Source organism: Grus americana, chromosome 3 (genome assembly GCF_028858705.1).
Source record: "Grus americana isolate bGruAme1 chromosome 3, bGruAme1.mat, whole genome shotgun sequence".
NCBI classification, from domain to species: domain Eukaryota; kingdom Metazoa; phylum Chordata; class Aves; order Gruiformes; family Gruidae; genus Grus; species Grus americana.
The window spans coordinates 69,187,051-69,211,733 of record NC_072854.1 but is presented as its reverse complement, the minus strand read 5'-3'; the positions used below and the strand labels follow the sequence as shown (position 1 = coordinate 69,211,733).

Sequence of the window (24,683 nt, the reverse complement as noted above, 5' to 3'; positions counted from 1 at the left end):
TTGGGTAATATTTGGGAGGCAAAAGAATCGGAACCATGTACATATGGGACAAGGAAGTTTAAGCTCACATGTCGGTGAGTTTATCTTTGGTGAGGGGGATGGGGGTAGGCATTTGGGAGACAAATTGCAGGGATCTGGGCTTGTGGTAGAATTGACAAGAGTCAGAAGTATCATGGGCATCTTCAGATCAGTGGTGGGCCTCAGCCAAGTTTGTCTTTCTGGGATATTCCCCAAGGTAAAGTAAAAGTATAGTTTCCATTTCTTTCAGGTGAAAATCTACTGCATAATACTGTAGTTAAGTTCCTTCTGTAATACATTTCTAGTCAGTTAGAACTTAGTCTTACTTTGTTAAAACTGACTTTAAAACCTAGAGGCATGTTTTGTATGGAGCATGGAATAGAAATGATTTTTTTTTCTAAGTAATTTCTACTGCAGTTTACCTTAGCTAATAATCTACAGAATTTTATTTTAGAATTTCTTTTTAAACAACTATTTTGTTTAAAAGAAAATGAAACAATAAGAATGAACACCATACTGGATATGTTTCGTGTCTTTTAACCCTTTAACATTTTTGTTAATGTACTTAATCTCTATATAGTAAGTAATATATTTACTATTCTTGCCTTTTGATCAGTGGTTTCTGTGTAATTTTAAAGCCTTTTATACAGAGTATTTTATAAGCTAACATTCTAGTATTTTGATTGACATGAATGTGTCTCTTGGCAGTTTGCAGTACTACTCTTTGGGTGGGTCAAGTAGACAAGAAGGCTACACAGCAAGATTTAACTAACTTGTTTGAAGAATTTGGACAAATAGAGTCAATTAATGTAAGTAAGCATGTTATGCATTTTCCGGACTACAGACTAGCAACTTAAATATGCTTATGCCTCTGAATTCCTTTTAGCAGCTTAAGCTTGTATTTAGGAGGTTTTAGGTTATTTAGGTTTTTATCACTGCTTAAAAACTGTGGCTATGATATTTGCTTGTTGGTTTCCATGTACTGTCTTTTGAAACACTAAAGACAGTACACTTCATGGTAAAATGGCTTTTCCCAAGCACTAACAACTTACACAGTTTTTTAAACCAGGGTCTTAACAAATAAAAAGTTATGTTTTTTCTCTTTTTGTGATGTGACACGAGGCAAGTATCATTTTTCATTGGGCTAATAGACACAAACTGATGTATACCCATGTTGTTCTTGGTTACGTTCCATACAGAGGGTTGCTTAAGTGGAATCAATGTGGATAAAACATTCAGAAGAAAAGAAATTGTACTGTAAACACATGTTTATTCTAAAATGTGGCAATTAAAAAGATGCTTATAATTGGAGATACATTTCTTATGATTTAGAGTAATTTAGACTTAGATGTTTAGAGTCATGCTTCAGCGATTCCTATAATTCAGGTTCAAGAGAAAGTATTTTCCTCCTAAAATAACATATCTGCATGAGCAAAATTTGGATTTTTGTGTCTTGCTCCAGCAGTTTTAAAGTGTTTCTCATACAATTTCATTCATTTCAGGTAATATTTTTACTATTTTTCCAATCACGTTGAATATATTCAAGTATATAATTAATAAGGAATAGTTTTTCTGTCATTACAGAATCTTTTAAAAAACTTCACAATTAAAAAAACCCCATAACTTGACGTTTAAGTGTCATTTTGATTTGCAGGGGCTAGCAATTAAAAAAAGTCAAAAGAAAATAACGTGACGACCATGACATCCCAGCGCCTATTACATTTCAGAGCAAACCATATTGTAAATAGTTCATCCTACACATTCCACAAACCTTTAAGTACCTAGGATAACATTATTGTATATTGTTGTGATATAGTTGAGTATATTAAACATATTGTTATAAGAACTGCATTAAAATCTGTCGTCTTAAATATTTTTAGTTTTTATGTTACTGTGTGCTCCTAAACAACATTTTTGACTAAACCTAAAATAAGTAGTTGTCATACCTGATTTGCAAACTTTCAAAGATTACATGCCACATTGTACTTTTCTTTCCTAAATAAAATATTAAAGCTAGTGGAAATCTCACTTCAGTAATGAGGACTCTACCCTTCAAAAATGTAAGATACTTTTAATCACTCGTTTGCACCTCTGTGACAGGTTGTTGCTCAGCTCACAGTGAATGTGGAGCTTAAGAAGAGGTACCAACCTCTGCTTTTCTGAAGTTGTCATAGTACATATAGCTCCCAGTTCTTGGGGGCTCCATCTGATGTTCAAGTCTTTCATGTCATTTTTAGCACCCATTCTTCAGCTTGCTGCTGCTTCTTGACAATGTTATAACTGAAGTACCCTGCCAATATCACTCTTAAGTTTTGCTCATGCTCAGAATTGTTAATATTGCTGATTAAGGTAACAATTGTTTACAGTGTAAGCCTTTCCTTTTTTAGTATCAGTATTCACTTAGTGTAGGTACATAATCTGAAATACTGGTTTTCCTACTCTTTAAGACCATTGCTTTTTCTTTCCCTAGATGATTCCCCCAAGAGGTTGTGCTTATGTCTGTATGGTACATAGACAAGATGCGTATCGTGCTCTTCAGAAACTTAGTTCTGGGTCCTATAAAATTGGATCTAAAATTATTAAGGTAAATTTATTTTAATCTAAGGAAGCTGTCCATTTTTAATACAGTACGGTTTTAATATGATGATATGTTGTTTAGCAGCTGTTCGTTCAAATGTACAATATGGAGAAGAAGAATGAAGCAATAAGGTGTAAATTGTCTTACTTCCTGTGTAAAATGCAGCTTTTAACAGCCGAAATGAAAGATAGTAAAATAAAATTATGACTTGATACTTAGGAAATCGAGAACATTTTGTGTGTGTGCTAGTGATAAGATCCAAGATTGTGAACAACCTAACTCCTATACTTGACCGTGTGGATCGCTTAATATCAAATTTGGTAGTGTTCTTATAGAGTTAAGTATATGATTAAATGCTGTGTTTTTTTCTATTTTCTTTGATGCTTTAGGATGGGTCCTTGAAATACTGTATTTTTCATTTCCCTATATATATGTTAGAATTAACGTAGAACAAATTTAAGCTTTTTATTGTTATTAATCTTCTGCATTCCTGTTGCAGAGGCCAAGTAAACTTCCTACAGGTTCATTTAAAATTAAAAACTTGTTAAAACTTTAATAAATAGACACTGAAGATTGATCTGCAGTGACAGAAACATGAAGGAAATGATCCGAAATAGTATGTTCACAGGTGGTATGATTTAATGATGTTATCTGGTTGGGTTTTATTTTCAGATTGCCTGGGCTTTGAATAAAGGTGTGAAAACAGAATACAAGCAGTTCTGGGATGTGGATCTGGGAGTTTCATATATTCCTTGGGAGAAAGTAAAATTGGATGATTTGGAGGGCTTTGCTGAAGGTGGCATGATTGACCAGGAAACAGTAAATACAGGTACAGACATTAACAATGATTCTGATAGTTAGAAGGTGTGTTTATTTTGGTAACTGCAGATCCTCAGAAAGTTTATTGTTCAGGTAACACATATTCTTTTTCAATTTACATAAATGTTACTAGCTACTTGTTTACAATATAAATAGCACTGTAATCATGAAATCTGTATTGTCTTTGGAGGTAACTAGTTGATTGTCATGACAATGAGGAATTATTGACAAAGGGGAATCAATTTAAGCAAGTTAATAAAGGTTAGCATTTTTAAAAACAGTTATGAATTTGCTGTGCGCTTGTTTCCAAGTATGTAAAACATAATTTTTTGTAGAAATAATGATCTGCTTGTGATTGTGAAAAGTCTTATATTCAGGAATAAGACTTTAGTTGAAGTTGGAACTTGTCCAAGTGGGCATAGTTAAGCTGAACCTTAAGGCATTTCCTCCATGAAGTCAAAGAGACAGGAAAGCAATTAATGTTAGACCTTAGTCTGAAACCCAATTAATTGAGAAGTTTGCTAGGTTTGTAAAAGATTCACAAGTCTCGTGTTTTCTTGAAACAGATCTAGCACCAAATGACTGGACTATACTGAAGTAAACAGTAGATTAAGACTGGTTTATAATAGCAACAATAATTTTTCAGGTCCTGCTTTGAGTAAAAATTGAATATAAATGACAGAAAAATTAAAACATGGAACATTACTGAAATACATTCACTATATTACGTGTGAAATATAAAACTTTTTGAGGAAGTGGCAGAAGGAAGAAATGAGGGGGTGAAGTTTGTTGAAGATGAGGATTCTCTAACATTGTACAGTAGCCAGCTGATCACGCAGATATGTTGACAACAGCAGATTTTGGAAAACTGGAACATACTTTATATTACAAATTATCAACAAAATGACTGGTGAAAAAACGTGGCTAGTTTTGAAAAATCAGTTTGTATACAGGCATAATTATACACTGTTGCAGGTGATTAAGGATATTTTACATTCTTTAAAATATATAATAATAAATAATTGCACTTGCTTCTTTTCATAATAAGTTTGGGGGTTATTTGTACTGAATCTATATAAATACCAGATAAAAATCTATTGTTTAAGGAGGAAGAGGGCTTTTTAATATTTAAACAAAAATAACCCATTCATTATCTTCTTATATTAAAAATACACCCTTTTTTTTTTTTTAAGAATGGGAAACAGCCCGAAGCTCAGAAGCTGCTAAAGAAAGTATTCAAACTACGCAGAGCGCTGCAGTTGATAAGAGTACAGTTATTACAACGCAGACAGAAGCTTACACGCAACCAGTCACTATGCTGCAGGTTTGTATTGGTCTGAGTTTGCAAAAAACCCACAGAACTGGAGGGCAAACTTTTTATTCAATACAGATAAACTGTAATGATGAGTTAAAGTACTTAAATCAGAAATACTTAAGTCCCACGTCCGTGTGTGTTTATCTCTGAAATACTTTAGAGCAGACTCAATTGCTGTGGTTGAGCCAGATCTTTAGTTTCATGCACAATGTGCCCCAAACTTCTGTACAATCTCAAATGAAGGTTTAAACATTGAAGACAAAGCAATTGTAAAAAAAAAATAAACCAAAACTACTGTCACGTTAGTTTTTTAACGAGGAATTAAAATGAGCTTACAGAAAGTATTTTGCTTATAGAAGAAAGCATCTTTCTGTAAGCTAAGCAATGCAATAATCTTTTACTCACTTGTGTATGTTTCTTCTCTACCCATGTGCTTTTTCCCGTATCAGTTTTGAATATAAGTTTAATTATTTTCTCATTAATTTTGAGCAGGATTTCATGAGGACAGTCTCATCTTTAAAAGATCTGATTATTCAAGTAGTGTACTGTGGCATGCTACGTGCAGTAATTTGTGAGAGTCTTTGAGTCTCTGCTGTACTTTTTTTCCTTCTGCTAAACCAGAGAATTTTTTTTAACGTCCAGTCATTGACAGAGTATCGTGGAAGGCTAGAATAATACAGTGTAATTTTCCTTGATTACACTACACATGTTTATCAAGTAAAAATACAAATGCTTTTTTTTCCAGCTCTTTAAATCCTTTTTTGTAATGACTATATGAAATTGTAAAATGAGAAGCAGTTGCTTAATACAAAATTTTTGGTATTCATATTACTGTTTTATCTTTCCTAATGTGCATAGTCATTTCCAATACTTGAGCTGACATAAATTACTATGAAAGTTCACATATTTGCATTTACTTGCATTGAATTTTGAGCTTTTTTTTCTTTTTACAAAAATTGTCTTCTGCCTTATTTCAACTGTCTCCTAGTATGCACTGTGGTCAGTATATATTTAAATATACATAAATATATTGCTTTTATTCTGCTGCTAATTACTTGTAATTATGCCACACTGTATCAAAACACAGAGCTCAAACAGAAGTTTGAGAAATACTAGGTAATTTTCAGGATTTCATCAGGATTATTAACCTTACGATTACATACACTAAACTTCCCAGTGCTGTTCTAAAATATGTAAATTTTTCTAATGACAATAGAATGACTGTTTTCTAAGTGCTCTCAAATTGCCGCACTATCTACAGTTTCCTTCCTTTTCTCTCTCTCCCTTTCTGCATTCACCTCTCACATAGGTAAATTTTTATTCTTGAATAAGCATAGTATTTAACTGTGTATTTTTCTGTTCTTTTTAGAATAAAGAAAAGATAGCATAGGATTCTTCCAGTGTCCTTGTTTACCTGTAGTGTAGGTACCGTTTCAGAAAGCAGTCTCATTTTTCAGTGTGTTCAGAACATATACAAAGCCTTTGGTACATTTAGTGCTTAACATGAATTGCAGTTGAATCAGTTTATCCCTCATTTATTGGGATTGAATACTGTTAAGTATTGAAGTTGCTTGTTTTTTCTTTCATGGAAAAAAGATTCCAGTAGCTCCAGCTGTGCCTGCTGTTAGCTTGGTTCCACCTGCGTTTCCTGTCACAATGTCTGTCCCTCCTCCTGGTTATAGCGCAATTCCTCCTCCACCCTTCTTGCGAGCAAGTTTCAACCCTACGCAGCCACCTCCAGGTAAGTCAGTAAAAATAAAGTTGAATATGTGATGAGTGTGCTCAGTTTCTGTGCTTCTGGGTGTAGTTTTCCATCAGCTACTGGTTAACTCTTTAAGCCAGTTGACCTTTAAATCTTTAATTTTAATCTAGTATGATATTTCCTATGTCTAACTTAGTATTTATTTTACCAGCATACTCTGTCAGGAATAGGAATTGCAGCGGAATTTTTTTTTAAACTTTTTTAAATTTTCATTTTTATCAATCCTTAAGATTAATCTCCTTTCTTTGGAAAAAAATTTGAAACTCTTAATTTTCTTCTTTGGATATTTCTGGCAGAAATCACTTTTAAAGGTGCACATGCAGATCATCTTCAGTAAAGATGGGTTTGTTTTCAAAAACAATAACCACTGTTGCCTCTTCCCATACCTTTATTGTTTGCTGGTCTTCAGTGATGCAGCTCTTCAGGATGAATAATGTAGGCAAGCTTTTACTGCAAAACTTTACTTGCTTCCCTTGTAATAATTTGTCACTTTCTCCCATACAGGTTATATGCCTCCCCCAGTTCCACCTGTGGTCCCACCACCTGTGGTCCCACCACCTGTTGTCCCACCAGTTGTTCCAACACGTAAGTTTGATTCTTCTAATAGCTGTTTGTGTGTTATGAAAATCTTAATTATTAATTAACTATATAAATATATAGTTAATATATTAATTAACTATATATATAATTAACTACTTGTTATTTAATCAAAAGCAAGTGAATCCTGTGTACTGGAAAATAGCAACATAGAAGTTATTGTTTTGCTGTTTATAAGCAGGTATTGAGAAAAAGATTTACAGAGCTTTTCAAGTTGACTGAAAAGTGATACCTACAGTGGAGTTACTGGAAAAAAAAAAGGCAATTGAATTATTTATGATTTGTATGCATAGTTCAATATTTATACCTCTTTGTAATAGATGTAACTGTTACTTGAGCTATTTGGTGTTAATTACAGAATAATTTATAATAATTTATTTTTGTTTAGCCTTTTAACTGTATTCTTTTAATGTTTAAAAATATCTGTTAAAGAGTACTGATTGCTTAGGTTGCCTGCAATTCATGGTCTCTACAGAAAAATTAAATATTACAGTGCTGATTGAGGATAAGAAATTATTATCAAAAAATGTAACACTTAAGGTAATTAATTTCACTTATTTTGATTTATCAGCCTGACCTCTGCCAAACTAAGCTTGAAGGCTTGAATATATGATTACTGTGATACACTTCTGTTATTTCTCTACAGCTTTAGTACAGCCTCCATTACCAATTGCACAAGAGACGATGAAGGATGTTCCTTTTACTAGCCTTGTTCTACCAGTTGGCACAGTTACTAGCAATCTAGCTACTCCAACATTATCTGCTGGAAGCATTTTTAATCCTCTGCCAATCAACAAACCAGAATCAGATGAGAAGGGATCACATCTTGCAGACCTTCAGATTTCTTCCAGTGAAAACAGTAGATCTGGTAAGAAATGTCTTTATTGTCTGATACGTTCACCTACAGGAAACATAATACTTCTGAGGGTTTTTTTGCAGATTGTATTCCATTGCACTAATAACTACAGAGTAGGAAGTTTGAGGCTGGGTATCATTTTCAGTTTAAGTTGGAGGAGTGGTGGGAACCCATCTTTGTCTTCATCTGCTCATTGATTTCTGGCAGCCTTATGCTCAGGGGTATTTTCTTCATAGACTCGAGACGTAAAGCTGAGACTGGGAGCCCTTTAGAAAACTTCTTAAAAGTGCATTCTCACTATGTAAGAGGCAATGGAAAGGAGCAGGAGAGGATAGGATAGTGTAACATTTATAGAATTACAGCAAAGATTTGAATACTTCCCTTGCACAGACTGGGTGATGGCTGTGGGGTTTGTCAGTTTTAAGCTACTGTACATTCTTTACTATGTAGAGAAATTAATTTCTGTGTCATAATGTCTGTTTATCACCAATGTGATTAAAATCATGTATGTTCATTATAGAAACTGAGACAGACCTTGTCAGCAGTATTATCACTGAATGCATTAACTGAATGTGGATGAAGTTGCATTTAGTTTTGAATGCTGTGTGTTACACCGGCATTTTCTGTTAACTGTTCTTCTTGTTGCTGCATTTTAGTGCAAAATGATGTCTCGAGTAGCTCTGGACTTGTTGGAGGAGTGCAGCCACCTAGCGTCTCAAGCAGTTCTGGGCTTCCTGGAGAAGGGCAACCACCCAGTGTCTCAAGTAGCTCTGGACTTGCAGGGGGAGTACAGCCACCTAGTGTTTCAAGCAGCTCTGGACTTATAGGAGGAGTGCAACCACCAACTGTTTCAAGCAGTTCTGGTCTTGCAGGAGGAATACAGCTACCTACTGTCTCCAGTAGCTCTCCTCTTGCTGGCGGAGTTCAGCCAGCCAGCGTCTCAAGTAGCTCTGGACTTATGGCTGGAGTGCAACCACCAAATGTCTCAAGTAGCTCAGGGCTTCTAGCTGGAGTGCATCCACCCAGTGTCTCAAGCAGCCCTGGCCTTCTGACAGGAATGCAGCCACCCAATGTCTCAAGCAGCTCAGGAGTTCTGGCAGGAGTACAGCCACCGAGTGTCTCAAGCAACTCTGGGCTTCTCATAATGCCACCACCCAATGTTTCAAGTAGTTCTGGACTTATGGGAGTGCCACCACCAAATATTTCAAGTAGTTCTGGACTTCTGGCAATGCAGCACCCAGCTGGGGTTCAAAACATGCCTCATTTAAATATTAGTAGTCAAAGGATGCCCGGAATGCCTCTAATAGATATCCGTCCAGGCCTAGTGCCCCATTCGCCTGGACCAAGGTTTCCATTAATGCAGCCAGGAATGCCACCGCAGCGTAGTATTCCTCCTCCAGCAATCCTTGATCCATCTCTTCACCCACCACCTCGAGGTCCTTTTCCTCCAGCAGATATTTTTAATCAAACAGAAAGACCTTTTGGAACCCCAGGAAGACAAAATATCGATAGCATTTCTAATCCAGAGAAAAGACTGCCACTTGGAGGCGATAACATTCAGCAGGAAGGAGACAGAGATTATCGCTTTCCTCCAGTGGAAAACCGAGATAACCTTAACAGACCATCTCCAGTGGATGTCAGAGATTCTGTTGGACGGCCACCGGTTGATCCAAGAGAGGGTATAGGAAGGCCTCCAGTAGATGGAAGAGAACACTTTGCAAGACCACATGTAGACATGAGAGAAAACTTTGGAAGACCAGGTATAGACAACCTTGGTCGAAGAGAGCATTTTGGTTTTAATTCAGACAAGCACTGGGGGCAGAGAGGAGATTATGATGAAAGGGAGCACCACGCCTTCCCTATTTATGGTGGCCCTAAAAGCTTCCATGAAGACAGAGAGAGGTTTCGGCATGTAAACTATAGGTTTGATAGTAGAAGTGGTCCCAATTGGAATAGAGGATTTGAACAAGATTCTCACAGAGATTTTGATGACCGCAGAAGACCCTGGGAAAGACAGAGGGATAGGGATGACAGAGATTTTAATTTTTGCAGAGAAATTAATGGGAACAGGTTTGGAAGAGACAGAATGTCAAACAACTGGATCCCCCCTCCACATCCACGGGTTTTTGAATATTTTGACGGGGCCACTTCTCAACGCAAAGCCGATAATATGCCCCAGGTAAACGGTGAAAATACAGAGACAGAAAGTCAGCCACCAACTGCACAGGTGCAGGATGATCCAGAACTTTATGAAAAACTGACATCTTCCATCGAGATAAACAAAGAGAAGAGTGACACAGAAGCTGATATAGAAAGTGAACCAGTGGTAGAAAGCACAGAAACTGAGGGGACATAATCATCACTCAGTAGGTAAAAGATACCTTTTGTAAAGTTGTCATCTCTCTGTAATAGATAAATGGCTGACTGGACCGTAGCAGTTCACTTTTGTCTGCCAGAATTAAGTTAATCTGATGTTCATGTTCATCTTTCACTTAAATAACTGTACAACTGACTTGTATAGAACACTGTTCTTAATTTGAACATGGTAGGTAAAATTTTTTTTTTATTTCTCTGGTAAAGCATAAACTTGCCCCCACTTGCTTTTAATTTCACAAAGATAAAATAACAGCTTGTCAAACAAAGACTTCCTATGGAAGAAAATGGAATTTTTTTAGATACTACCCTTAGGTTGGCTATCGAAATTGTTATACTTGAAAACAGGTGCTGGTGTATCTTGTCCGTGTTTTTAGGCTGCTGCAGAATTTTAAAGTATAGACAAAGCTGTGATATTTTATGTTCCTACAATTCGGCAGAAAAAGAAATGGCCCATGTTATTTAAGGAGCATAACACAGAGATTAAAAGTGATTTTGTAAAATCTACACTATAGTCTCTGTTTTCTCTAAAGTAAGTGTTTGTGATTTGTTCCTCGTACTGCAGTGGGTTTAAAAAAATGAAAAAGTACATTTTAATGTTGGGTGCATTTTGTTTTTAGATGCCAATAAAGCATATTTGTTTGATAACAGTGTTCTAGGTATTGTATTTTTTTAAAAACCTGCAAGCTCTAAAAACTTGGAATCAGCTATGATATGTGCTTAGCTAGTTGTTGCAAAAGGTTTATTTTACTTTTGTAAGACCGATGCAACAGTTATATGTGCAAGAAGCATATGGTTTTTACATCAAAAATCATGCAGTCATATTAGTTTGTGTAAATAACATGTATGTAAATATTTGTGTAAACTGTTTGTAGATACCACTTTTTCTGTGCGTGTCTGTGTATATGCACGCACTCACAGAATATTGTAGGCAGTTCAATAAAATTGAAGTGAAACTAGGTTGTACAAATTTGCCTTTCACCTTCTTTAGGTAGTAAGATAACAAAACTTATTTCACTACACTACTGTCCAGCTTATATTTACCTTCTCATGCTCATTGTTACAATGTTCTTACTACTTCTAGAAGGTGGAACATGATATACTGTAAGAATATACAGTAGGACTTTAGCTTACTTTTTAAAATGCAGATACGCATGAAGCCAAAACTTAAGCAAATATTTGCATTGTCTTATTTTGTAATGTATTTGGTATTCTGGATAGATAGTGGTAGTGTTCAAGTACTTTGTGGTTATTTGTTTTTAGTGACTCAAAGTCCAGAAATGTTGCACGAAAAGTAAAAAGCTGGTTTTGGTCTAAAAAACCTTACATGTTTTTAACAGAAGGGGGACTTTGTGTTTTGATGGCTTAATATTGAAGTAGAACCTTTTGTTAAATTGAGGTGAATTGGCTGCTTAGGTAAATTAGTAGCGCTATTCTCTCGTATTTCACCTACTTTGCTGCTTGTGTATGCTTTACATTGGTGGTGAAAGATTTGGCTATAGGCTAACATCAGATTTTCAATTTGTTCCACTCAAGTGCATTTCACCAACTTCTTTCAACATCACTTTTGTTAAAACTCTGTGTCCGAAAGCATCCTTTCACTCAGTTTTGAGAAAGTTGTTTTTCTTTTGCATAATAGGATCCAGGGGTAGATTCTGTTACACGAATGCCCCTTTGGTAGAAGAAACATTTTTAGTTCAGATTAGAATTTTGATCTTTAACATTAAAGCGTTAACATGCAGGATTTAAGTCCCCTTCTGCTTCCCCCAAAGGGATGAAAGTGTGGGAAAGTATGAAGCAAGTTACGCATGTGTGTGTTGCCCTCTCCCTCTGGGAGGTGGGGTATTTTTTCATGCTGTGTCATGGTTCAGGTTTTCAATTACAGGGACTTTCATTCTGGATAGTAAACAAACTGTCAGCGTAATGAAGGCAGCCCTTTGAAAGAGTAGACTTGAATGAATGATTCTTTATCTACTGAGCAAGTAGTAGTCATTAGGATGTAGTGAGGTATGCATTAAATAAGTATTGCTTTGTAATAGACCTTGCTGATGTGTTTATTACTAGAACATGTCTCGGGAGTTGAGATGAACAATGTTTAAGGTGCAAGTACCTTCAAGGGCAGACTCTGGCTCAAAGAACTTGGCTGATGCTGCTGCCCCACCTACTAGTAGTATTCTGGTCAGGCAGATACGGTTGTGTGAAAGTCCAAATGCACAAAATAGCTATAAGGATACTTTATGACCTTAAGGGATTTTCTTTATTTCATTTTAATATGTCCAGTTTGAAAAGGCTTTAGTCATAGACCCATAAATCCTCAGAATCAAACACATATTGGCAGTAGCTTTACTTTTCAAACATTTTCTTAAATGCCTCTTTAAAACTGAAAGTGAATCTGTTTTCTCTTTCTAAACTGGGACTGGCAGTATGCTAAATTACTCATAGTATGATGATTTAAGTAAATTACCAAATGAGGGATGTTAAACAATTTGGTAGTGGTATAAAACAATGTATTATTCAATGATTTTTCATCTCTGTTAATATCTTTCAAGCATTAATAAATTGGCTACTGTACATATGTGTTATACCATCAATTTCTAACAACTGTTTTATTTTTTTGTAGAATAAAAGTTTGTTGTACAGTCTTCAGTTGCATCACGTTTACAGCTAGAACTGTTCCTTTTCTTATTTTATTAATGTAGTGTGCAGATAAGTATCACCAAAATAGCCGTATTCAGAAACTCCGAAGGGACTTAATATTACCAGAACAGTATGGGATTTTTATCTTGCCAGTAGGAATTTTTAAATCTTGCAGAGTTTGAGTGAAGACTTTCCTTTCTCACTGTAGATTAAGCCATCATAAGCCAACACGTGCACTGAAGGGAGCTGTCCTGAGATCCAGACCAGTTCTTTGATGTGGTTCATGGTAGTGACATGTAGTTTTTGCTGATGCAAAAGAAAGAGTGAGAGTGGGGCAGAAAGAAGACGGAGGCCAGGCATTTGGGCTGCAGTTCTGGATTATGCCTGTTTAAAGCTTGCTCTAGTGATGAAAGGTGTTGATTCTAGCAACTGAAGAAGCTGATCACTATTTACATAAGTAACTTACATATTGAAACATATTTCAGGTAGCTTTGCAGGCAACACAATATATTTAGGCATGCACATTTACTTGAAAACCTTATGTGTTAGTAAGTTATATGTATTTATTACCTTTTTAAACAGCCTGTGATTCTAATCTTTCACTGTACTGTATTTGAGCAGAATGCTAAGTCCATAAAGATTACAAAGGTGAAACATAGCCTTCATTCACTATGAGGACATGATTTCTTTGCTGAAGCCTTTTTCTGTGAAATATTGGTACACTTTCATTTTTATATGTAGTGCTTCATGCTGTTATTACAAACTCAAGGGTATAGATTCTGTTAGATTCCTTTGCTTCAGCAGAGCTCTATACCATTTTTCAAGCCATTTCAAGTGATTTAAATGGCTTTATTTATGAAGTTAAGGTACTCTAAGGCAAAATGGGAATACTGTAATCAAGCCTGTAGTGTGGCATGCACAGGCATTACTTAAGCACAGTTGGTAAATTACCAAATAAATTGTCTATAGAAGGTATTTATAAAATAAGCCATTGCCGAATTCTCTCAAAATACAGTGTCAGCAGTTTTGAACATGTGCACAGATCTGTTACGCTGGTCAACACTTACAGTATTCATTTTCTTGATTCATGTTCTTCTAACTCAAATCTTTGGGTCATTTGATTTGACACTGGTAAAAATGGATCCCAAATTTCATTCCTTGTATTTTCAGTAATGTATTTAAAAATAACATATTAATAAGAGTGACTTTTTTTGTTTCTTAATAATAAGAGCTAAGCAGATACACTTTTAAAACCTGTTCAGAGTATCGGAGTCATAAAGGGTACCTAGGACAATTTTTTGTTAGTTAATTTAAGTAATGAAAGGATCTTTCTTTCCTGTCGACAGCTATTACTGATTCTTTGAATTTTACTTTAGTCACGTTTTCCTTTCAAGTGCTATGTTTTCACAAGTAAGCATGTGCTGGAAGCCATCTACTTGTGTAGATGAGGGATTGACTCAAAAGGCATAAAGGCAGGATATTCTTTTTAAATTTGAAACTGTTTATTTGAACAAGAATGGCAAAAGCATCTTTCCGCCATGTTGCTTTATTATATTCATTTGCATCAGCAGAAACTTTGCAGTGGCAAAGAGAATATATTATTGCAAGACTTTCTTAATTGTAACTACTCTTATGTTTCTCCTTGAAGGGTCATCTTAGTGATATTATTCACTCTGCTTAGTCTGTACAAGTTCTTTGGGTACTCATTAAATATTTTTAATTTTATTAATGTATGTACATGGTATTTTATAGTCAAGAAAAGTCAATCAGAGCTACTAAAAAGAAAATTCATGACATCTCTTTGAGTAATTAGCTTCCAGCTAAGGTGTATAGGATCTGAAAAGTAATTGTCAGTGATGGGATGGTATGAAATTCTGTCAATAGGATTTTTGTTGGTGAGCTGTAAAATTGTATTTGCTATAATCTTTGTATTCTTTCTGTCTTGCACAAACTTGATGAAAAAGGGTAGTCTCATTGACTATCCTACTTTTAGTATCTTTTGGATGCTGTGCTACCAAAGATTAGAGGAGGGGAAGGACCAGTGGTCTGTGCACTCTAAAAATCAAGAGATTGTTGAGATATGTTGTGCAGTTGAAGATGAATGTATTTTCTCTTTTTAAGAAGTTTAAAATGCCCATTCAAGCACTTGCATAGAGTAACAGTGATATTAGTGGTGTCACTGGTTTACTAGTCTTATTCTGTACTTTGTCATTTTTCTTTTAAAGTTAACTCACTAATGCCAATTACAAATTTTCTGTCAGATGAAATCATACTAATGCTCTCAGACAGGAGATTATTTTATGCTTAAAAAAAAAAATCTGGTCAGAGAGTATTTTAACCTGTAGATAGGTTAGTTGAACATTTTTTCCTCCCTGATTTAATGCTTTAATGCTGCAGTTTTCCTCTTGAATTATTTCCTGTATGCATATCTGTGTTATAATGGATATGTGTTCACATTAGCATGTATCAAGCTTTCTGCTGAAATGCTCAGAAGTTGTGAGTCTTTAAGGTAGATGACTTGATGTGTTTCTAAAACTCAGGTAAACTTCACAGCCATATTGATTTGTATACTGGAGCATTGTAGTTGTGTTGGAGTGTTACAATTGTGTGCAAGCCAGTGCAAAAAATCCTTAGTAGGTGAAGAGTATCAAATGGATCTAGAATTGTTAGCTCTGGTGTAGATTGGTAGGATTCACATAGGGCATAGGTGCAGGGACATTGGATCTGAATGTGGCTTCCACACTAAAGGAGAGATCATATTATAATTACATCTGGGAAAATAAGGAATGTAGTTTTTATGGATAACAGCAGTAATTAAACAGAAGCAATCTTAGTTTTTAAAGTCCTCTCTAAAAATCCATCTGCCTTTGTCTGGTCAAAGGAAGCTCTATCATTGTCACTTTAGTTGATAGAAGGAAAAAATTACTTTAGATTTCTGCTGTTTCTGAAGTAATCAGATATCATTCAGCAATGCAATGAAATGCAGTTTTAAGTGTGCCTTCAGTTTTTTCCCACTGAAAAAAGGAGCATATATTTCAAAGTTTAGATTAAAATGTGGACAAAACCAATAAATTTTTGTCTGTAGAATTTGAAATGTAATTTTGGATTCAGTGATTTTCTTCAAGAAAATCTTTGTCATTTCAGTAGTGTAAATACATAAATACTAAATGGACCCTCAACTTTACAAATGTTCACTGAAAATTATACTAGTTCATTTTTCATTTATTTTCACATGCTTGCAATACCTTTTGTCAAGTAGTGCCATCACAGAATTCCTCTTGCCACAAATTAGAAATACATTTGAATTATGTAATTCAGTTGCATAATTGAGTTATTTAAATCTAGGACAATCCTAAATCTTTCTCTTGGAACTCATGGATTTCGTGTACAGTATGACTACCAATATAGGTAATTCACTATTGAGAACCTTCTTGTTCAGGCTATCTGTGATTAAAATACTGAAAACAAATTGAACTGCTTGCTGAATAATTTGGAATTTTTTACTTATTAAAAGCAAATCAATGGCATCTTCTCAAATTTCATGTTGATTAAAAAATTCACCATATTAAAAATATGAACTTGATGGGCTGTAGTTCTATGAATTGATGAGTGAGACACCCATTGTTATTATTAGAACCTAAAACCTTGAAGTGATTAGGATAAATATGTGTACAAAATATTGAAATATAGTCTTTAAGTTTTGTGTGCATGCTGTCTGCAGTTTCTGTGCATACACTTTATATGTGCTTCATACCTGCAGTCCTCATCGCATGATCAAAACCACTATGGAAAATAGGAAAGTGGCATAAAAAAGGCAAATTCTTGCAGACACCAAAAATGCTGTACAGATTGGATCTATATGTAAACCAGTGGATGGATAATGTTGTTTCAGAGGCAATAGCTTGTTAGCCTAATTTGAAATCAGGTATAACCTCAGGTACAAAGCATGAATAAACCTTTCTCTTTTTTTTTAGATTTAATAAAAGTTAATGCACATGTTCTGGTTAGATATTTACTAATTAACAGGCAAGCATCCAAAGATTTTAAGTAGTCCTAAGCATTTTTCTTAATGTTGCTCATACCTTAATTAAACACAAATAAACAAATAAAACCCCACAAAAGTGAAAAAAACAAAACCCAGGAAGGTGTAAATGTTTGTAAGATTATAAGGTTCTTGGAAAAAATAACTTGATGCAAAGTTAATACACCTATTTGGGTATTTTGTAAATAGTAGATACTGCAGAACCTAGGTAAAAGCATAATAACTATCGTACTTGCAAGGAATTTGCTGAACTGAGGTGTTGGTGTAAAATCCACGGGGTTTTTTGTTCCTTGTTTGTGTTATCTCCCAGTCCAAGTACTGACCTCATTCGGGGTTCCACTCTGAGCAATTATTAGAGGATATTCTGATTAATGTGTATGTATTTTGTATGTTATGTAATACATCATAAGTATTACATCACTGTAATACAGACACAGACAGCTAGTGAGAAGTTGGGAGTGATGTTGTTTGGGGCAAAACCGTTGGAGAAATCAAAAGAGGAGATTGCGGAATTGTGTGAACCACCAATCTGAAACATTGCTGTTGAGGAATGTCTACTTAATACAGAGATAATTAATGATTACTTTTAAGTATCTCAGTAGTTAAAAGGGTGCATTTCACAATAGTATCCTGGTTGGGGAAGTCCTAGCTACGGTATCATTTCCTTTCTGCTATCTGTAGAAAATACAATTTTCTTGATGAAAATTTTTACATTACCTTTCACGTTATTTCTGGAGACTTTAAAATGATGCTGCTTCAGTCTGAGTACTAAACCAGTATGTGATACACGACCTTACTTGTTTACCACTGGGACATTGGTATTGGCTTCATTGGATCCAGAATTCTGAACACTTGATCTTGCGTGTCTCAGTTTCTTCTTCTGCGGCCTTTGGAAAAGGAGGTGGTAGAAGGTTATCTGGTGCTAGTTACGTTGATTTTTCTACTGCTTTTTAAGCCCGAAGCCTTCTAGGGAATAATTTTTTTCTTTCAAATCCAGTTCCCCAGTGTAAGTATTTATGAGCAAGCAGCCCTAATAAAGATTGTTTTGAGATTCTGAGAGTATGGTGGAATAGATTGTACAAAATGTCTGGAAAAAATTGCAGGTGCTTTATTTGTCTAGTCCTGTGCTAGGAAATTCATGGAGTGAAAGAAAGCAAGGAAATTAAACCTAGATAAACGCATTGCTCCTATCTTCTGGCTCTCCCAAAATGATCGTACTTTCAAAGTAGATCTTTTCACTGCAGGATGTAGAGCAGCCCTGTACTACATGGTCACTGATCTTTGTTTAGAATCCATTATGTCCTCTAGTTTTCTTTTCCCTGTCTGCTTACTGCTTTTTTGAAAGGTTGTTGTATTTAAATAGCATTTTTTTCTTCAAGTTATTTTAATAAAAAATAATGCACTAGGTTAATAAACTTTTCTATTTCATTTTAGAATGCGCTGCCTAACTCTCCTCAATAAATTTCCTTCTCCAATGAAAAGTTCTTACATTTCTGTATTAACTAGAACAGAAAGAAGAATGGATAACATGTAAAAAAAGAAATAAATTTGTTATCCAAAATTACATTTTTGTCATGATAGTCTGGTTCCAGCATGTTCAAGAACATAACTAAAAGGGCTTTTTTCATACCACCTAGCAGTTTTTGCTGTCTCTGATATACAACTTGAGAAGTTACGCACAAGTTAGAGCAACCTCAGGAGCTGTCCCATGCAACACTTGCACCCTGTAGTGAATGCCAAGGTCTTTCATTTCCCTTCTCCATTCTTTACCTTGTCACCAGGTATTTTAGTCTTTCTTATTCACAGTGAAGAAATTTAACCCACAAATTGTCTGAAAATGAAGAGTGTCACCTTTCCCAACTTTGAGAGTTAATTTGTTCTAAATACTTCATCTTGATACAGAAAACAAGGAAAGGTAAATCCAAAAGGAACAAATATGTGAAAGTAATTTTCTAAACATTTCTAGCATTTTATGGGTAAGAAAATAAGACTTAAAGTCTGCTAGAGAACTGGAAAGTTTTTTAATTTGTGGTTTGTTTTACCATGTGATTGGCTTTTTTTGAAAGCTGTCTCTTTGAAAATTCTATTTTCTTAGAGGTCTTTTCCAAGAAATTTCACTGTTGTTCTTTTGTCTCAATTTTTTTCAAAACTGGGACCTATTAAGCATCTTATAGTACAGTTTTGAAATGATGCATCTTATCTTCCAGTAATTGTCTAGCATTGACTTGAGCTACTTACCACAAGATACACAATTTATTTATTAGAATTTATTATTGTTGATCGATTGATGTATGTGTATATATCCATTTCATAGAAGCTTTTGGAAAGCTCAGCCACAGTGTTTACAGTCTACACTATATGAAACGAAACACAAAGTACAGTATAACCTCTTTTTCTTGCTGTACATGTGACATGGTGTTCCTGCAGCTGACGGATCTTTGTTTTGTCTTCCACTCTTGCTGTGTCAAAGGAAACATGGGTCTGTTCATATATAGATTTAAGTGCACATCATCTCTGAAAATCAGGTGAATATTTAAATAATCTAAATATTAAGTCAGGGGTCTAAATTTAGCTTGCTGTGAAACATTTGGTTGATTACACCGGATTTTTACACCACTTGATGGTTAGGATTTTATTTTTTTAAGTAAAATGAAACAGAATAACTGCTTCATACGTAGGAAAGGTTTGGTCTTGTTGGTGATTTTGTTACGCAAGACTATAACGTTCCCAGCCTTATAGTATAGGAAATGGTGCTCTGGTGGACTGTGACAGACAAAGCCTTAATTACTCCGGCACTTGGCTGGAAAACCCACCTACCACAACTTCTTGTCTCAGGCTATGAGGTAATGGGTCCAGACAAACTACTGTGCCTTACAGGTGCATGGGCAGGTGCCTCGAGGGTGGGCTGGTCTTGAGCCGTATAGACACAAGGGATCAAGGTTTTCTTTTCTGCCTGAGTGACAATAACAGTATTACTACAGCAGGCAGCAGAATAGTCTTTTTATACTGAACTTTGTCATGTGGTTAATATTTATAAATAGGAGAAGTACTTAACCAATGTGTTTTTCGAGTTAATCATTGCTGGCCAAGTCAGATTTGTGAACCAGGTGCTCTACTTGATAGGAACCCTGCTACAAGAAAGAAAGGTGAAAGGTGATTAAACCACTGTAGGTGCTTGTTTGGATTGTTCTGAAGTAGAATTGTATCTGAAGACAGGCATGTGATTCCTACTTCTAGGTCTCACTTTCTGGGAAAAGACCAAGAGTTAAATTCTGAAACTTTTCAGGGTTCTGACCTAAAACACTAACAGTAGGTGGATACCTCAAATGTACCATTCGCTTGCATTTACTTTCCTGTTCCTCACGTGGTCTTGACCATGCTTGGTAACAGCTGGCATAAAACTGCTACATCCCATCATCATTGCTATTCCTAACCAAGATGTTCTTAGGTCGCCTCTTGAATCCTTCTGATGCCATCGTTCTCCATTTCTAAAGAGTTTGAAATTGGATATTTGATGTGTTTTGGCACAAAATCTCTACTGGAGTGACAAAAGATTTTCCCAATTTGTATTTTAACTCTCACTTTTTTTCTTTGGCAAAAGCTCTTTGCAATGAGCATTTCAAAGCTGATTATAGCATGGTTTCCAGTGTCTTCAGTCTGAAAGTGAAGTTTTGACGGGTTTTGAAGTAACAGTTTCTGTATACTCTTGCTATTCCTTCATGCTTTCCCCACCTACATAAAGCAGTGGTGTGCAGCCAGCCTGCCGGAGCCTACTTTTTCACCTTCTTAAGAAGGGAAGGTCCAGTGTGTCCCCAAAAGATATTTGCAACTTCTGTGAAGAGCAGCTCCTCAGGGTATGTGCAGCCAGAGGAGCGTGTGAAAAGAGTGAGCCTGCCTTGCCAGGACACCTTATTCAGTTTTTGAACCCCTCATTGCAGCAAGCCCCTGCACATAGGAAGACAAGAATGACAGCTGGATGGGTTACTCCCCTAGTTAACTATCATCTACACTGGGACTCGGAGACCTTATATGAATTAGAAGGCCAGCATCTGGCTTTCCTTTTTGTGAAGTGTGGCCAGTTCTGACATACTTGTTCCGAACACTTGAAATAGCCAGCAAAGCTGTGAACCCTCCTAGCACCTGTGAAGTTACCAGGTATTGCTAGGTCTTGTCTGAGGCATGAAGCAAACTCCCTTCCACATGCACCTTTTTCTGTCTCTTCTTTAAAAACAAAACACTATTGCTCTTTCACTGTTTAGTTCTCTCTTGCATAAAATAGAGCTAGCAGAGTGCAATAGTTGGTGAGAGGAGTTGCATATCCCCTGCTCACAGAAGTAATTGAGGTGGTCAGGATCCTATACTCTACTCCAGTGCCATTACATTGTTGTTTTCAGGTCATGGTTACATTTTTCTTGGATCACAGTATTTCTATAAACAAACATGTATGTTCTGACTGTACAGACTGTGGTACAAGAAATTTTTATCATTTTATCCTTTATTCTTTGTGTCCTATACATTGTTTCTATGTACAGTGTGCTCCTTGAAAAAAAATTCGTTTTCTGCATTTAATTTCTGCATTTTGCTCTTTCAAAAATTATGTTTTCTGCATTTAATTTCCACCTGAGTGTATCACAGCATAATGGAGTGAGAAGAGGATGCAAAACTGAGCAGTTAGACAACAGGAGAATAGCACAGCAAGTGGGGAATCTGTGCTAGCAGGACTGAGTTATGTGCAGGAACAGGAGAGATCTTTGAAGCTCAAACACCTTACCCATGGTTAATAATGTAATATTTATTCTGCGCTCTAAAATGATGAACACTTTTGTAATCAAATCTACAGACAGTAGCAAGCTATCACGTGACAGAGTATCATGCATTTTTTCTTTCAAGAGATCCTTGTTTTGTGAAAATTAAATAGTATAGAAGCTACTCTCACAAAGATGCAAAATGTTGCATATTCAAAAACATTTTCTAAGCACTTGCTGATTTTGTTAGTGATGCAATGAACTTGAGTTTTGATATGATAAAACAAGTGTTTTATTACTAATTAAATACATTTTTAGAATGTATTTATTTAAAAGGGAGATTATTGTGGTTTTGAAGAATTGTGAAATGAAAGGATTTGTGAGGGATATTAAGTGAAGTTACGTGGGTTTATATGTATTTTCCGTGGTTATAAAGTAGAATTGGTGCCTAACTAGCTGGCTGCTGTTGAGGGTTAACACTGTTATACTTTGGCATTTTGTTTTGCTTTAGGTTTGGGATTTTCAAAGGTGCAAAAGTTTGAGTTATGTCAGCTTTACAGAGCATGGAGGTTCAGGTGTAACTCTGAACAGTCAAGAGGAGTCTTGTAAACTAAGGAGAAATGATTATTGCAAGCCCTGTTCATAAAAGATATGTTAAAAGGGAAAGAAGTGGTTCTGAAAACAAGAAGTGCTGAATCCTGTGTTTATGAGAGTAGGGTGTCTGTCTTAGTTTGATAGAAACTGTAATGAAAAACAACTGAAATAGCTGGTAGGAAAACATCTAGCTTACTTAAAAAAAAAAATAAAAAATAATGTAATCACTGACTTCGGTTTCTTTGCTAAGATCTTTAAGATTAGTCTATTTGACTTGTTCTCTCAAAAAAGAACAGACTACTGAAATCTAACCAAAAGCTTATTTTAAAGTCTTTTTGAAAAATGCAAGTAGACTTAAGCAGCTATTAAGAAGCTACAGTAAAAACATAGGGCCAGTAATTTGCAACCTGTAATGAGTATCTTTGAGCAAGGGGCGTTACCCAATAATTAGTTTTCTTTTTGTAATTTCAAAATAAAAAGGTTTTGCAAATATTTATTTCTTTTAATTTTGGAAAGTAATTTTAGTATCTCCTTTTACTGTTGCTTGCAGTTAAGATGGCTTTCCTTCCCTGGATTTTCCTTTACTTTGTTAAACTGATTTCTCGCGAGGTGGTTGCTTGCTGCTGTGAAACCGGCAGAGGGCGCACGGAGCATACTTAGTCGTAGCTGGTTCTTCGCAGACCGCTGTGGTGGTGATCTGTGGAAAGCAGATAGCTGCCCTCTTAAGCCCTATTCCAGTGAGGTACTGTTTGACTTGAGTACGATTCTCAAAATAATTCACTGTTGTGCTTCAGTGCACTGTTTTCCATCCGATTCGTGCACATACATGCTAACTGGGGGTGATTTTTCCCCTCTGTTTTATGCCAGGCTCAGGGTCATGTATAGGTTCCTACATGCCTGGCCTCTGAACGCCTGTGGTCTTTACTAGGGATTACACAGTCATTTTCACTGATCAAAGCCTACTTTAAAAAACATTGGTGAATCTTAGTTGTTTATCACCATGATATTTTATGAGAAAGGTCTTTGAAAGTGGGTGCTTAGATATTTCTCTGCTTTTTTGACTATAACAAAACCGCTCCCGACACTAACCTGTGTTAGCACGGAGGCTCTGCTGCTGATGGCTGCCACCCTCCCTCCCTGCTCCCACCAGCTAGCATTGCCTGTTCATGTCTGGCCCATTACAAAATAGTTCAAGGACTTAGATAATTTTTAAAAGTTTGTTTCCTTTTACAAGTCCTGGGCTCCTTTTTGTCAGAGTGGTGCTGCTCTGCTTGATCCTGAAACACTTTTATTCATCAGAGAAACATGGTCAGGAGAGCTCAGTTAAGAAATGTAGCTGAGGGAATCTGCTTTTCATTATCTTTAGAATACATTTTTTTCACATGTAGAAATGTTCTATTTAACTTCTGTTAAGTAAGTTTTATTATGTTGAGTACTCTTGGTTTTTTGTTGCTTTTTTTTTTTTTAAACCCTGTAATGTATCATTTGTGGAAGGGGACCAGCCAAGTACACTTCTGAAAAGAACTAAGTAAAGAGCTTTTATCTAAAACAGTCTGCTCTAGTGCTGAGGATTAGGATTTGAGGTGCTTTGTAGATTTGTCGCAGCTTTTAGTAGGATGATTTTGATCCTGTCATCTCTTGTATATTATTCCACTATATTTACATATACCCTCAAAGCGATCAGTTTTCTTTGTAGAGTAACATTCATGGGCTTGCACACTTGCACGTATTTAGATTAATATATCTGATCCTTTTCCGGACATGATTACAGGAGTGTTTTAACCCAGTAAAATAGTCATAAAACTTGTTTCCAGACTAGGAATGTTGTAAATACGTTCATACATTTTTGATGTTTCTGGATAGTGTGACTGGTGGGTGATACATTTCAGCAGATAGGTATTTCCATTGCTTTTAGACTGCTCATGTGGTTTTATTATCAGCTGTGTAGGAAGTCAGTGTGCTGGCAGGTGATCAAGTACTGCTCTGGAGGAGATTGGCACCTCTCAGTAACAGCCCCCCTTCAAATCCTGTCTCTCCGACAGGGGTTCCCTTTCCCACAGCAGCCATCTCCTGCTGCCTTGCAGGGCTGCGGCTGTCTCCCTGTTCCTCGAGAGCTGTTGCAGCGCTTGTCTGTGCAGTCCCAGTTACATCTTGGGTTTGATGTCCATCTGCATATCTTACCAATTGCAACAGTTCAGAAATGGGAGAGTAGTTGTAGTCTTTGACTTTCTATCAAATATAAACCAGTGTCTATCATCAGTCCTGTGAGAAATTCTATGAATGCTTTTAATTTTTTTTTTTTTGCGTAGTGTTTGGTCATTTATATGACCTTTGGCTTTAATCACAA

The 24,683-nt window shown here is 35.9% G+C and overlaps 1 protein-coding gene across 7 annotated transcripts in view; it reads left to right on the top strand.

Annotated features, from left to right (window-relative positions):
* The window catches only part of SCAF8 (SR-related CTD associated factor 8), a 167,596-nt gene that overhangs the window by 49,886 nt on the left and 93,027 nt on the right, over positions 1-24,683 (top strand). For 4 of the 7 annotated variants that reach the window (XM_054821534.1, XM_054821538.1, XM_054821541.1 and 1 more), the window contains 8 exons: positions 727-827; positions 2,489-2,602; positions 3,269-3,425; positions 4,609-4,739; positions 6,327-6,471; positions 6,997-7,077; positions 7,736-7,957; positions 8,602-12,891. In XM_054821534.1, coding sequence (XP_054677509.1) covers positions 727-827; positions 2,489-2,602; positions 3,269-3,425; positions 4,609-4,739; positions 6,327-6,471; positions 6,997-7,077; positions 7,736-7,957; positions 8,602-10,301 — 2,651 coding nt within the window. In that variant the 3' untranslated portion in view covers positions 10,302-12,891. Of the gene's footprint in view, positions 1-726; positions 828-2,488; positions 2,603-3,268; positions 3,426-4,608; positions 4,740-6,326; positions 6,472-6,996; positions 7,078-7,735; positions 7,958-8,601; positions 12,892-24,683 lie in introns of those variants that run through there. The other 3 variants (XM_054821536.1, XM_054821535.1, XM_054821537.1) reach the window with 1 other exon arrangement.